The 13925-nt window shown below is 42.5% G+C and overlaps 1 protein-coding gene across 4 annotated transcripts in view; it reads left to right on the top strand.

Moving 5' to 3' along the window:
* Positions 1-13535, top strand: part of pld4 (phospholipase D family member 4) — a 48364-nt gene extending 34829 nt beyond the window's left edge. For 2 of the 4 annotated variants that reach the window (XM_078233991.1, XM_078233993.1), the window contains 7 exons: positions 951-1074; positions 2216-2343; positions 5329-5529; positions 7900-8039; positions 8855-9017; positions 9396-9492; positions 11209-11639. In XM_078233991.1, coding sequence (XP_078090117.1) covers positions 951-1074; positions 2216-2343; positions 5329-5529; positions 7900-8039; positions 8855-9017; positions 9396-9492; positions 11209-11423 — 1068 coding nt within the window. In that variant the 3' untranslated portion in view covers positions 11424-11639. Of the gene's footprint in view, positions 1-950; positions 1075-2215; positions 2344-5328; positions 5530-7899; positions 8040-8854; positions 9018-9395; positions 9493-11208 lie in introns of all 4 variants that reach the window. The other 2 variants (XM_078233990.1, XM_078233992.1) reach the window with 2 other exon arrangements.
* Positions 13536-13925: the final 390 nt, after the last annotated feature.

Raw genomic sequence — 13925 nt, 5'->3', positions numbered from 1 at the left:
TATAAGATAAACTGAAGAGATTTTATTTAAACTATTTATGTTGGATTAGAGTTTCTGGCAATAAGTTCAGTACAAGTGTTCCCTTCTATTTAAACTCAGCATGTTTTTATATTGACAGACTAAAAGATTCGACTGTACAGTAATGAGGTGCTTCCACCACTAGGTAGCATTAGGTCCATGTTCTATGACACAAATGAAAGCATTGCATTCTTTTTTTTATTCCTGTTAATGTTGGGGTTAAACATTTGCAATGTTAAGCTGTGAAAGACATGGAACAATTCTATCACTTTTCAGGCAGCATCCTTGCTAACTGAGGGTTGCTTGATCTTGGATGTCACCATCTTCTTTTTAATGTTTTACTCCATCCCTTAACGTTACAAAGCCAATGCTCAGGAGTGGACGGGACAAATCCAAATCCATATGTTGCTTGCTCCAACAACCAAATTCGAAATCCAATTGAATCCAATCCAAGGTTCCCTTGGGAGAGACACACGCAAGATCCAAGCTGACAAGATGAGGCATTGCACCCCATCCTGGGCTTGATCTGATGCTTGATCTTAGCCAAAAGGCCAAGAAGTGATGGATGACACCATCGGGCAAAAGGAAGAGGCAGGCACCTCAGCCAGTGTAGGGACTGAACTCAGCGTTGTCAAGTATCACACACTAGTTATCTAGCTAGCTGAGTTAACCAGCCCCCAGGAAACAGTATTACTAAAGAATTACTGAAGGCTTATTTTAGGGGTTGCATTAACTTGTGATGGATGCCAATTGCTCACTTCCACTTGCCTTCATATTTTTAATTTTGCATTTATGTTAAACACCTCCCTGCCACTTGTGTTGGCCTGGTATTTTCAGTACCTGCATATTGTACATTTCCTGATGGAGAGAGTGGGCTGAATGATTTTTTTTGTTTGCGCATTGTGCTCTTAATATTGTTTTTACTATCCCAGGGTGAAATCCTGCTTCATGAATTGGGGAAATTGCCATTAAGGAACGTCAGTGTGCGTATTGCATCAAGTACACTTTCTTTCCCACATCAACTTTCCACTGACCTCAATATTCTAAAGGCGAAAGGTGATGCTTGGCAATCTATCATTTCAGCTGCATTAACTCTGCTGCTTGGCTCTTTTTAATCGTCATTTTTATTAATTATTCTTTTTTATAATTATCAATTTATTCCTGTGACATAGATTTTTTTGTGCTCAGCAAGTTGTTTATGCTTTCTTCATAACTTAAGATTTTTTTAAAAATTCTTGTTTAATGTTGTGCAAAACCAGACCTCAGGTAGATGCTGCTGGGTTTCTTGCTGAAGGGGAATAAGAGACTCACAAGCGTCTAATTGATTTCTGGAGGACTGGCAAAAGGTTTTTTTTTCTCCAATATAAACAGGAAGTGTTGGAAATGCTCAACACATCTGATGGTATTTGTACAGAGGGAAATAGAGGTCAGTGATCCTTTGAAAGAACTAGTGCAGATCGTGGACATGAAGCGTTGACTCTGTTTCTCTCTCCACCAATGCTGCTTGACCTGCTGAGTATTTCTAGCATTCTCTGTTGGTATTGGCGTGTCATGGTGGTATTGTCGCTGGACTAATAATCTAGTTAAACCCAGGGTAATTCTCTGGGGACCTATGTTCAAATCCCACTAGGGCAGATGGCAAAATTTGAATTTGGAAAAATCTGGAATTAAAAATCCAATGACGACCATGAAACCACTATTGATTGTTGTAAAAACCCATCTGATTCTCAAATGCCTCTTAGAGAAGGAAGGAAATCTGCTGTCCTTAATGGTCTGGCCTACATTTGACTCCAGACCCACAGCAATGTGGTTGACTCTTGAAATGCACCCTGAAATAGCCTCGTAAGCCACTCAGTTCAAGGGCAATTGGGGATGTGCAATAAATGCTGTCCCAGCGAGTGACGCCCAGATCCCATGAGAAATTATTTAACGATTCGGATTTTCAGCACTGTTTTCTCCTATTGTACGCTCCATACCAGACATTTGTAAGTGTATTTAATTTCAAATTAAATGAAAAAATAATTAATAAAAAATAACTAACCAGTAAAGAAGAAAATTGATTCGCAGACGTATTTATAAAGATTCTTCTTTCCAAAAACCTTCAGTTGTTGTATTTAATGGGTATCATTTGGTGATACAATAATGTAGAATTTGCCTCTAATGCTCCATATTTCGAACAGACTATTTTAAATTACAGGAATCCAGATAAGGAAAGTGAATTTTCATAAATTAATGAATGGCGTGCTTCACACAAAACTCTGGATTGTTGACAAGAAACATATATATATTGGCAGTGCTAATATGGATTGGAGAGCACTTACTCAGGTTAGTGTAATACCTTCTCAGTAATAAAGCATTCCTATTAATCATTGAGTGTCCAACAGCATTGGCTCGTTGGTGTAGGGATATATTTCTCACTTTGGGTGCAATTATTAGTGACTTTACAAGAGGTCCTGAGTTCAAATCCCATACGGGATATTTGCTGTTGTATCCCATTTTGGGCAGCACGGTGGCACAGTGGTTAGCACTGCTGCCTCACAGCTCCAGGGGCCTGAGTTCGATTCCCGGCTTGAGTGACTGTCTGTGCGGAGTTTGCTCATTCTCCCCGTGTCCGCGTGGGTTTCCTCCGGGTGCTCCGGTTTCCTCCCACAGTCCAACGATGTGCAGGTTAGGTTGATTGGCCATGGTAAATTGTCTGTTAGTGTAACAGGATGTGCATGTTAGAGGGATTAGCGGGGTAAATATGTGGGATTTCGGGAATAGGGCCCAGGTGGGATTGTTGTCGGTGCAGACTCGATGGGCCGAATTGCTTTCTTCTGCATTGTCGGGTTTCTATGATTCTACGATCATCCTAAGTCCTCAATTAGAAATCATAGAAACCCGACAGTACAGGAAGAGGCCATTCGGCCCATCGAGTCTGCACCGACCACAATCCCACCCAAGCCCTACCCCCATATCCCTACATATTTTACCCGCTAATCCCTCTAATCTACGCATCCCAGGACACTAAGGGGCAATTTTAGCATGGCCAATCAACCTAACCCGCACATCTTTGGACTGTGGGAGGAAACCGGAGCACCCGGAGGAAACCCACGCAGACACGAGGAGAATGTGCAAACTCCGCACAGACAGTGACCCAAGCCGGGAATCGAACCCAGGTCCCTGGAGCTGTGAAGCAGCAGTGCTAACCACTGTGCTAGCGTGCCGCCCGTTATTCATAAAATTATTTATTCGTAATTTATTCATAAAATGTTAATTTTTTGTAAAAAGAAATTACTATTCCAACTTTTTATCCACAATCTCCAATCCCATTGCAAGGGGAGCAGGGGTCCTTTCCAATTGTTATTTTTAAATAATATCAAAGATTATTCCACTTTCATCACAACTTTGTCTAATTGCTACGATCAAGTGAGGAGATATAGAATAGAAGAAAGAGATATAGAAACCCTACAGTGCAGAAGGAGGCCATTCGGCCCATCGAGTCTGCACCGACCACAATCCCACCCAGGCCCTACCCCCACATATTTTACCCGCTAATCCCTCTAACCTATGCATCTCAGGACTCTAAGGGGCAATTTTTAACCTGGCCAATCAACCTAACCCGCACATCTTTGGACTGTGGGAGGAAACCGGAGCACCCGGAGGAAACCCACGCAGACACGAGGAGAATGTGCAAACTCCACACAGACAGTGACCCGAGCCGGGAATCGAACCCGGGACCCTGGAGCTGTGAAGCAGCAGTGCTAACCACTGTGCTACCGTGCCGCCCAGAGAGGAGAGGAAGGATGACTCCACTCATTCCTTGCTCGTTGCTGGATTGCAACAATTTTTTTTCAAGGATATGCAGGGCAATTCAGTGAATGTTTAATTGTTCCCGTGCTGTGAATCTAAAGGACACAGACAGGTTTCCTTACGGTTTTTTAAAAAAGAAAATAGTACTTAGCATACTTAACACGGTCTAGGTTGAAATGATAAAAACGTTCCAATTTCCATACATACATGCAAAATGGATTACCAAGTTGCGAGGATAGATTAATTGATACTTTACACTCTAGTAAAGGTTAAAGTCAGACAGACCTTGTAGATTGATAACTTGGGTGGATCCAGGCTGAGCCTAGTGGTCCCTCAGGGTTCGGCATCGAGTGGTCAATTTATCTTTTCTTCTGGAGGCAATAACTGTTGGGCTGATTTATTTCAAAATCTCTGCCTGCAGCCAGTAGATAGTCAAACAACAGATAGGGATCAAACTTGCAAGTTGGATGAGGAAAGAGAGAGAGGCCCACATAGGAATCATACCACTTTGGCATCTTTTCTGCTTCTACCTGACCTGGAGAAAACAGTTTCTTGCAACACAAAAAAGAAGGTTCGCTGATTTGTCACATGATCCTCTCTCATCGTCTGACCAGTGACCCAAATATGGTCACGGCTAGTGGATTCAAAATGTATGGTTTCAACTTGATTAGCTAATGGCTTGGTGAATTCATGACTGCTTTGGAGGATTGTACTTAGCAGTCAGTTCCTAGAGTTTGGTGCCAATAATTGGGTGCCAAGCTCACCTCTGACCCAATTAGCTTCTCTGCATTTGATGATAGCATCACATTGGCAATGCAGACACAGAGTCCAGACCCGGAAATGATCTGGATTGAAGATCAATCCCGTGAGTATCCAAGCTGTCTGTATGATCTTGAAAATGACTACCCCGAATACATTTAACCTCTCACCCAGCCCAAAACATAAAAATAATTATGGAAAAGGCTGCTGAGTTGAAGGGGATCAGTGAATGATGCTGACAAAATGCCATCAATTTAAGCTGAATTATCCAGTTCCTCCTGTGGCTCCAATGCTAAAACAACAGAAATTGAAATTGTGATGTTCACAGCATCACCGAAACCTAGAAATTGGATTTACTAAGAGCAGCATTTGATATATTTTGTCACCTTGAGTTGCAGCAGATGGTATGGAGTAGAAATATTTGGTATATGCTGGCACTGTTAGTTCCAACAATGTAAATCAGATACAATTTCACATCAGCTATGGGAGCAGTAGTTCAACGTGATAGTTAACAGTTTTAGAACAATCTCAAGTCTGAACATGCATTGGTTGATTTGAATCAGGCAGATATAAATGCTCTTGTTCAGATCACTAGCAACATGTTGAGAAAAGCAACCACAAGAATTGATTTGAAGCAGATAACGAAAGTGGTCTGGTCGTGTAAATGCTGTATCAAGTAAATCTACAATTATCTGGATGATTTGGCTCCTATTATATTATGAAGCATAGTCACGGATCATTTACTGTAATCTCTGACAGGTGAAAGAATTGGGTGCTGTGGTTTACAACTGCAGTTGCCTTGCCAATGATTTCTCCAAAATCTTTGAAGCTTACTGGATCCTGGGACTGCCAAATGCCACCATCCCCTCGCCCTGGCCATCGTTTTATTCGACTAATTTTAACAAAGAAACACCTCTCGAAGTAAAACTGAATGGAACTGCCACAAAAATGTACTTATCAGTGAGTAGACACTTTTTTCAAAGAAATACCGCTGTCGGATATTCATTACAATATTGGTGCTGATGTATACGCTAATTTAAAAAAAAGTTTATTTATTAGTGAAACAAGTAGGCTTGCATTAACACTGCAATGAAGTTACTGTGAAAATCCCCTAGCCGCCACAATCCGGTGTCTGTTCGGATACACTGAGGGAGAATTTAGCATGGTCAATGTACCTAACCAGCACGTCCTTCGGACTGTGAGAGGAAACCGGAGCACACAGAGGAACCCATGCAGACACGGGGAGAACGTACAGACTGTGCACATACAGTGACCCAATTTATAATGACTGCAGGAACTGCTTGCATCTCTCTGTTATATTTTACATTTTGAGATCTGAGCTGTGGCTAGGACTGGTCCTGCTGTTTCTTCCCTGCCTTCAGTACTGATGCGCATCAATTGGACACGAGGCACAAAGCTTCGGTAAAAGAAGGCTTTTATTAACTAACAATGGAACTATCAGAACTTTAACACACTATCCCAGACTGAAGGGGTCCTGCCCGAGCAGGGGGTCTTATATCTCTCCCAGGAGGCGGAGCCCGACTGGGATGTGCCACAACAGTAACAACCACAGGTGTATCAATCCCACCCTAGCCCAACAACAACATTAGAACAATCCAACAACAACATTAGAACAATCCCACAGTGGGAACCAACGATGGTTCACCACAAGTACCTTCTGCTTATCTATGTTTTTTTACAATAGGGCAGGGTGAGGAGACAAACCCCTTTCTACCTCAGCCAGAATGGGGATTGAACCCTGCACATATTGGCACTGAGCCACATGCCAGCTGTCTAACCAACTGAGCTAACTGTGTGAACTCCGACCCCACTGTTGACCTGACATCACTAAAGGACTTAGCCTAGTGAGAAACAAGCGGCCATTCACTGTCATTTATCATACAAATATGTAGTGTATGAAATTTGTTTATTGGAGTCACTTTTCTCAATTGTTAAGGCACAACTTGTTGCATTAAGTGAGAACAATAGAGAGCGTCTTGCTGAGATGTGCTTGTGATGCTTAGCAAAAGCTGCTTTCAGAGGGCTGAGCGGAGAGCTTCAGTCAGACTGTCGGAAGAAACATTTAGTGGGCACGATACTTCACAACTTGTTATGCAATGCCGGCTAGCCTTATCAATGATGTGGAGATGCAGGCGTTGGACTGGGGTAAGCACAGTAAGAAGTCTCACAACACCAGGTTAAAGTCCAACAGGTTTATTTGGTTGCACGAGCTTTCGGAGTGTCGCTCCTCCTCACCTGAAGAAGGAGCGACACTCCGAAAGCTTGTGCTACCAAATAAACCTATTGAACTTTAACCTGGTGTTGTGAGACGTCTTACTAGCCTTATCAAGCCAGAGATCCTGTGAGTATGAATTCCTGTGTAGGTCCTGTATGTATTTGAGACCTGTTGATACAGTCTGCCACTTCCTGTCAAGCAGGCTGGATATTATCCCTGGAATTCCAAAGAGACAACCCTCACAGACATGGCTAGAGGTTGGGAGGAGGTAAATATATTAGGAAGAGGCCCTCACAGAATATACACGTTGGCATAGCCCAACCAGTTGGGTTGTCTGGTCTGTTTCTATGCTACAGTTTCTATGTAGTTCTGTGTTAACTAGAAGAAACCTCCTGAGAAGGTGTTGCTCCTCCCAAGTCTCCCCAATCTGAACGCTTTCAATCTCTCAGTCACAAACTCACGTGGATAAAATACACTGCTCCGAACACTTAACAGCCAATGGTTCAGGCCTGCCACATTGCTGAGATTGTTTATTTGCTTTATCTCTGTTTCCTATCCTTCTTATCGTCCCACTCCTCCAACTTTTCCCTCTTCTCCCTTTCTCCTGTTCTCCTTCCACTCCCCTATCCATAATCCTGCCCCTTCCCTGTTGACCTCTCCCTTTCTACCCTTCCACTTTCCCTCCTTCCCTCTTCCAACTTTCTCTCACCCTCTTACTCACTCTCCCTTCTCCTTACTCTCTCTGCCACTCTTCATTCCCTTTGCCTCTCCTTTCTTTCTCATCCCTCCTTGCTCCTTTCCTCTGTCACCTCCCCACCCCGTTCTGTTCCCATAGGTTTGGGAGCAATCTCGAGGACAGGTGTAACCCTGCAGGACTGAATGATGCGACAATGTTTAATGTCTCTCAGGTGATCAGCTCGTTGAAGGCACCACATTTAAAATAGGATCAAGGATGATATGGAGATGATATTGCAATCAATATAGATACTTTGTAACCGTGTACCTTCACATGATACAGAGACAACTATAATCAATCACTGTATTGTAATTGAGTAGAAAAATGCTCAAGCTATTGAAATTGTTATTCCATCTAGAGCTCACCTTCCAGGATGTGTGCCAAAGGTCGCACTACTGACCTTGAAGCAATTCTCAGTGGTATCAATTCTGCAAAGAAGTTTCTGTATGTTTCTGTCATGGAATATTTTCCAACATCACGTTTTCTACGACATGTCTTGTAAGTAAGATAATTTACCAGTGCACCAAGGGACACATCATAACAGTTCTGGTTTCATTGGAAACCTAAAATGTGAGTTGTTGCACCCATTCTATCTGCCATCCTCGTTCTTTTGTCCACAGCCCAGGCCCCCCATCCCCTTCCAGTCCTCCCAGTTAACAAACCGACCGAGAAAGAATTTAGAAAGCTGATGGGTATAGATGTAGAAATCATGGATGATCCATAAGGTTGACCTTAAGGACAAAAAGGAGGGAAGTGTGGAAGTTAAAATGCTCAGATTAAAACAATCATGCCTTCTCTGTAACAGCTTGTGAGAATGTTATCAGTTGCAGGCCTTCGAGGGAGCCTGTCTGCTTTCAGACTAATCTTCTTTTGCATAGGCCTCATAACATTCTGCTTTGTGACCTTCACCAGAGGGTGAGCAAGACCAGATTTTTTTTCCCATAAAAAATACCAAAGACGAGATATGGGGATATGCTATGCAAATGAAGGATTAGCAGAAGTCAATTTTTCATCGAATGAGAAAGGGCGAAAAGCCAGGATTTAATTGGCAAATATATATGTCAATGAAGGATGTGGACAAAATGCTTGTTCCTGATTTGCTGTAATTGACTATAACTGATGAGTTGTTTTTCCGTAACGTCAGAACCACTTCAGCCATTTTGATGGAAGAGGGGAGTTCTCCTTGTGCATAATTAAGACCTTGCATTGGATGCATGGTGTCTGCGCTGTTTGTATTAAGAGTTGACTAAGTGTGCCTAAGGTTGCTGGCTCCCAGGATCTCTGACAATGTTAAATCTCACTTTACAATCTAGATATTGGCCACATATTGATGACTCACTGAGAAAAGCAGCTATTGAACGTCATGTTCATGTTCAGATGTTGATTGGATACTGGAAACATACTGATAAATCCATGCTGGCTTACCTGCAGTCATTGCAAGCTCTAGGAAATATCAAGAAAGTCCATTTTGATGTGGTGAATAGCGCTTTATTTCACTAACATTTTACTAACTCTTAAATATGAGTTTATTCATTCTCAGCTAATTCTACAAAGTTGTTTGAAAGCTAAATTATCCGCAGGATAAACAGCAGTCTTTTACACTATTAACTCATTCCATGAAGCAACTTAATGAAAATACTGATGTTAGTAAACTGTTTAGAAAATTGTTCCAAGAAATTTATTGAAAAATATCTTTGATGCACTTCTTAGGACTTCCAAAAATTCTACCAGATACACAATTATTTTGAGGGGTTTCTAGTTTGAATTGTTTGATATATTTTATGCATAAAGTACACGTTGCTGGTGAACAATAAGCCAACATCTTAATGCTTCACAAATGTGATCCTTTTGCAGAAACTGTTCATTGTTCCTGTGGGAAAGTTTCACAATATTCCTTATGCGAGAGTATGTCACACCAAATACTTTGTGACGGAAAATGTTGCTTATATAGGTAAGAGCTTTATCTTCCATGCAGCGCTTTCTAAACTATCAATAAGCGAGGAATATGGGAAGATTGTGTTATCAAGTATTCTAGGATGTTTCAACAATTAAAAAATCCGTTTCAAGGATAATTTTGACATTCATGTAATTAGCTTTGATTGAACGGAAGCATCAGTGATGTTTACTGTCATCATCCCCAGCACCTACATCGCAAAATAATTTGATGAGTAAAAGCATTGATGAAATTTCCAGGTAAATGCAAAATTCCAAATTTGCTATTCCAATTTTGTAATTGCTCTGAAATGATTCTCGGATTTTTGCCTGTGTTCCCCGCTGATTCTTTGACTGGTACCACCAGTTAATATGTACCCCAGGATACTTCTGTTGATCTTAATACAGAATTGCAACCTTAGCCAGTCACATTTCTCTGGTCACTGAATCACGATCAGCTCTTTGTTCATATCTTTTAATCTGTTAAAACATATTTCATCCTTGTCACCAGCACATGCCATGCCTCAACCACTCCCCCACCAGCCGCCCCCCCCCGGCCCCACCCCACCCCGCAACCACATTTACTCCAAGACAGCGACGCATTTCATCTGACCATGAATCACGGATATAGATGAGTTCATTATCATTCCAAGGTGAAGGTTTTAAACTTGCATCCCTTGTATGAGTAATGGGCCTGAATTTTGAGTTTTGAGCTGGGGAGGGGGAAGGGGGGTGGAAGAGTGTGAAATTGCATGGACGGGATTCGCTCTGAGAGTCCGTCCGTCCTGACCTGGAAGCAATTTTACAGTGGGGTGGGCAAGGCTTCTGGGGGGAAACCCACCCTCACCCGAACTAAGGTCCTTAAAGGGCCACTTAATGGCCTATTCTGGCCCGGCCTCAATTTTTAGGCTGGTGGGCGATGACAGATTTGGGGCGGAGGGGGAGGAGGAAATAGAAAAATATAACCTACATCTTGGGCAGGAAAGGGGGCACCTCCATCAGAAGTTCCCCCCTCCCCCACCTCATCCCTCCCTCCAACCCCAGCCCTCGCCCCTGGACCCCAATCGTTCCTTCACAACCGCCGCCCCAGTTGTCCCCTGCCCTCCCTTTGCCGGGACTCCCGCTATTCATCTGGCAAGATTTTACGACCTTGCTCGAGCGAGACCGGAAATTCCCACCCGAGGTCAACAGACATTTCCATTGCCCGCCCCTCGCCCACTCCGATTCCGTGGCGGGTGGGGCGGTAGAATTCAGGTGATGACCTGAAACTTAGTCCCAGGCACATTGCTGTAGTTCCTCCTCCATCCACTGCAACGCTGTGCCTGGAGTGCCTGGAGAGCTGTCAGCCAATCTGATTGCCAGTGGCTCTCTAAGGCTGGGCTTCACCCATCCCGTCAACCCCCCTCTCCCCCTCTCCGCCCCCGGTAACGGGATGAAGTCCCACTTACTGCCAATCAATGTTTGTTCGAGAGTAAAATGACAGCAGATCCGATATCTCACCAGATGGCGGGGACTGAGCCCCCATCCCCATCCGAAATGTTCAGGTCGGGAAAATTCAGTTGACCATTTCATCTGGAATTATAGGGGAGCTGATACAAAGAATTGTTTGGCTTGCGGAAGAGATTCAACAGCCAATTGTTTTTACTTCTTCAGATTTTGGAGGGGGGCAGTTTCTAGTTTGCTTCAAACAGTAAATGCTATTTTGAATTATTAAATAAATCTTATTGGCTTACAGGTACTTCAAATTGGTCTTTTGACTATTTCAATTCTACAGCTGGTGTGGGTCTGCTCATTAATCAGGCTGAGGAAAATGAAGAAAAGCCTGGTGATACAGCTCACCATCAGCTGAAGGCACTCTTTCAAAGAGATTGGAATTCCAACTATTCCGTGACCTTGGATGATCTGGGAGATAATTCCAAATTTCCATTTAAAGTGAATGGACTACAATGATGCCTCGCTGAGAAAGAAATCACCTTAACCCCACAATCACACTTCCTAATTATAGCTGCAAGGATTTTGTTGGAAGTTAGAGGAAGAAAAGTGATTAAAAGTAAACCATTACATTATTAAAAGTCACGTATATTTTCTTGCAATGTCCATAACTATAAGCTAAGCTGTTAATGCTGTCCTGATTATTGGGAATAAAGTAACACTGCTTTTCCGGAGTGTGGCGACTAGGGGATTTTCACAATAACTTCATTGCAGCGTTAATGTAGGCCTACTTGTGACGCCAATGAATAGACTTTAAGCTTTATTAATTCTTTAAACCTGTTTCCATGGGAAGTTATGAATGAAACGGTGAGTCACTCTGTAATGCCAGGACATGGCCTAAGGTTGTATTCATGCACCAGCCATAGTTTTGCAGCAAAACGATCTCCATGTTGCTGCCATGCATGAAAGTGTTGCATGATGGGAATAACCTTGACTGGCATCACATTGGAGACATATCCTCAATTTCCCAGCACCTAATAATTTAACATCTCACCTGCAATGTGAGTGTGATCTTAGGCAGTTTGAGTTCAGGAAGAGACGGGAAGCAATTGGAAAATTATAATATCACCGAGTGGCAACCTCACCATCTGGTCAAACATCTCCCAGCTGCCAGATGTTTATTCATGAATAGGCCATTTGGCCCAATGAATTTTCAAGCCATTTCCTTTTGCCTTTGACCGTCACTTTACATGCATTGTGCCTTCTGGTGAATGTTACTTGCATTGTTACAGCAGGGTGAGCGTATTAAATTTAGCAATTCCACAACTCAGTTAGATTGTGAAACCATTAATATGTGTTTCCCTACAAAACAACAATTGCCACACTCCATAGAATAGAATCCCTACAGTGCAGAAGGAGGCCATTCAGCCCATCGAGCCTGCACCAACAACAATCCCACCCAGGCCCTATCCCTGTAACCCCATGTATTTACCCTGTTAATCCCCCTGACACTAAGGGGCAATTTAGCATGGCCAATCCACCTAACCCACACATCCTTTGGAGTGTGGGAGGAAACCGGAGCACCCGAAGAAAACATCCCCACGGGGAGAATGTGCAGACTCCACACAGACAATGACCCGAGGCCAGAATTGAACCCGGGTCCCTGGCGCTGTGAGGTAGCAGTGCTAATCACTGTGCCACCGTGCTGCCCCACACTTCTTTGGCTGTAAAGTGCTGTTTCCTGTATTTTGTAAATTTGTACAAATTCTATTTGAAATTCCTTAGGCTATACATTCAGCACAGCATGGTTCTTTAGAACACCGCTAAACACTCTTTTAGTAGTCACTAGGCCACCTCGGCAAATTTTATGTTTCCACTGAAATGCTGTCTTTTAAAGAGATTATTTGAAAATATACACAATGAACCTAAATAACATGGGTACAAGCATACATTAACACACACAAGTTAACTATTGTAGTCATGGCATAGAATTGAACTGAATTAGAAATAGATGTAGAACCATCTATTCCATTGCACACTCCAGAATGAGCTGGCAGATTAACTGCGAGTATATTGAGACAGGGAAAAGTCCCATAAAGGCATTTTTTATTGATTAAGTCCTAAACCTGTTGTTGGGTATAAAGTACATTGAAAAATGTTCCAACATAAGAGTTGCCAAAGTTATTTAATGAATGCACTGCATGATATACGATTCTGGCATGTAGACGAGGAAAGTTTCAGATTGTTTTCTTTATCTGTGCTGAGTTAACTGATTTCAGTTTAGATAGCTCATTAAGAGCACTACAGTTGAGTTTAATCTCTTTAGTTTAGCAAGGTAGAGAATGAAGAACAAGTTCCCCAATTATCATCCGGTAATCTTGCCCTGGAAAGAGCTCACGTTTTCACCCTAGACAAAGGCAGGATTGAGTTGAGTTCTGTTCCCCACACCATTCTCCACTGTCTATGATCAAGGATGACGATTGACCACACAGGTGAGCTGTAGAAGGGCTATGGGTGCCTTTGCAATGAGCACAATGAGCATTAAGAGGATAAAAGGGGACACGATGTGACAGTGCTAATGTCGATTACAGTTGTGATCACCCTGTACAGTGCAAATAAAATTAAACTTTCAAAGAGCTTAGCCTGTTTTCCATTCAATTTGAACATGGCAATTTGAGTCATTAGTAAAGTGACAGATCCTAGGCCTTAAGTAAATTGAATTATGAATGATGCGACATAATGTGTGTATACTTATTTCAAATGCTGCATAAAAATACAATGGACAGTTCATAGAATCATAGAATCCCTACAGTGCAGAAGGAAGCCATTTGGCCCATCGAATCTGCATCGAGCACAATTCCACCCAGGCTCTATCCCAATAACCCCACACATTTACCCGCCAGTCCCCAGACACTAGGGTGCAATTTAGCATGGCCAATCACCCTAACCAGCACATCTTTGGACAGTTACAACTTGAAATCTATTTTGTTGAAAATGTTTATGAATGTATAAAATAAAATA

Source organism: Mustelus asterias, chromosome 18, assembly GCF_964213995.1.
Source record: "Mustelus asterias chromosome 18, sMusAst1.hap1.1, whole genome shotgun sequence".
Lineage (NCBI taxonomy): Eukaryota > Metazoa > Chordata > Chondrichthyes > Carcharhiniformes > Triakidae > Mustelus > Mustelus asterias.
This window is presented reverse-complemented; position numbering and strand designations above follow the sequence as displayed.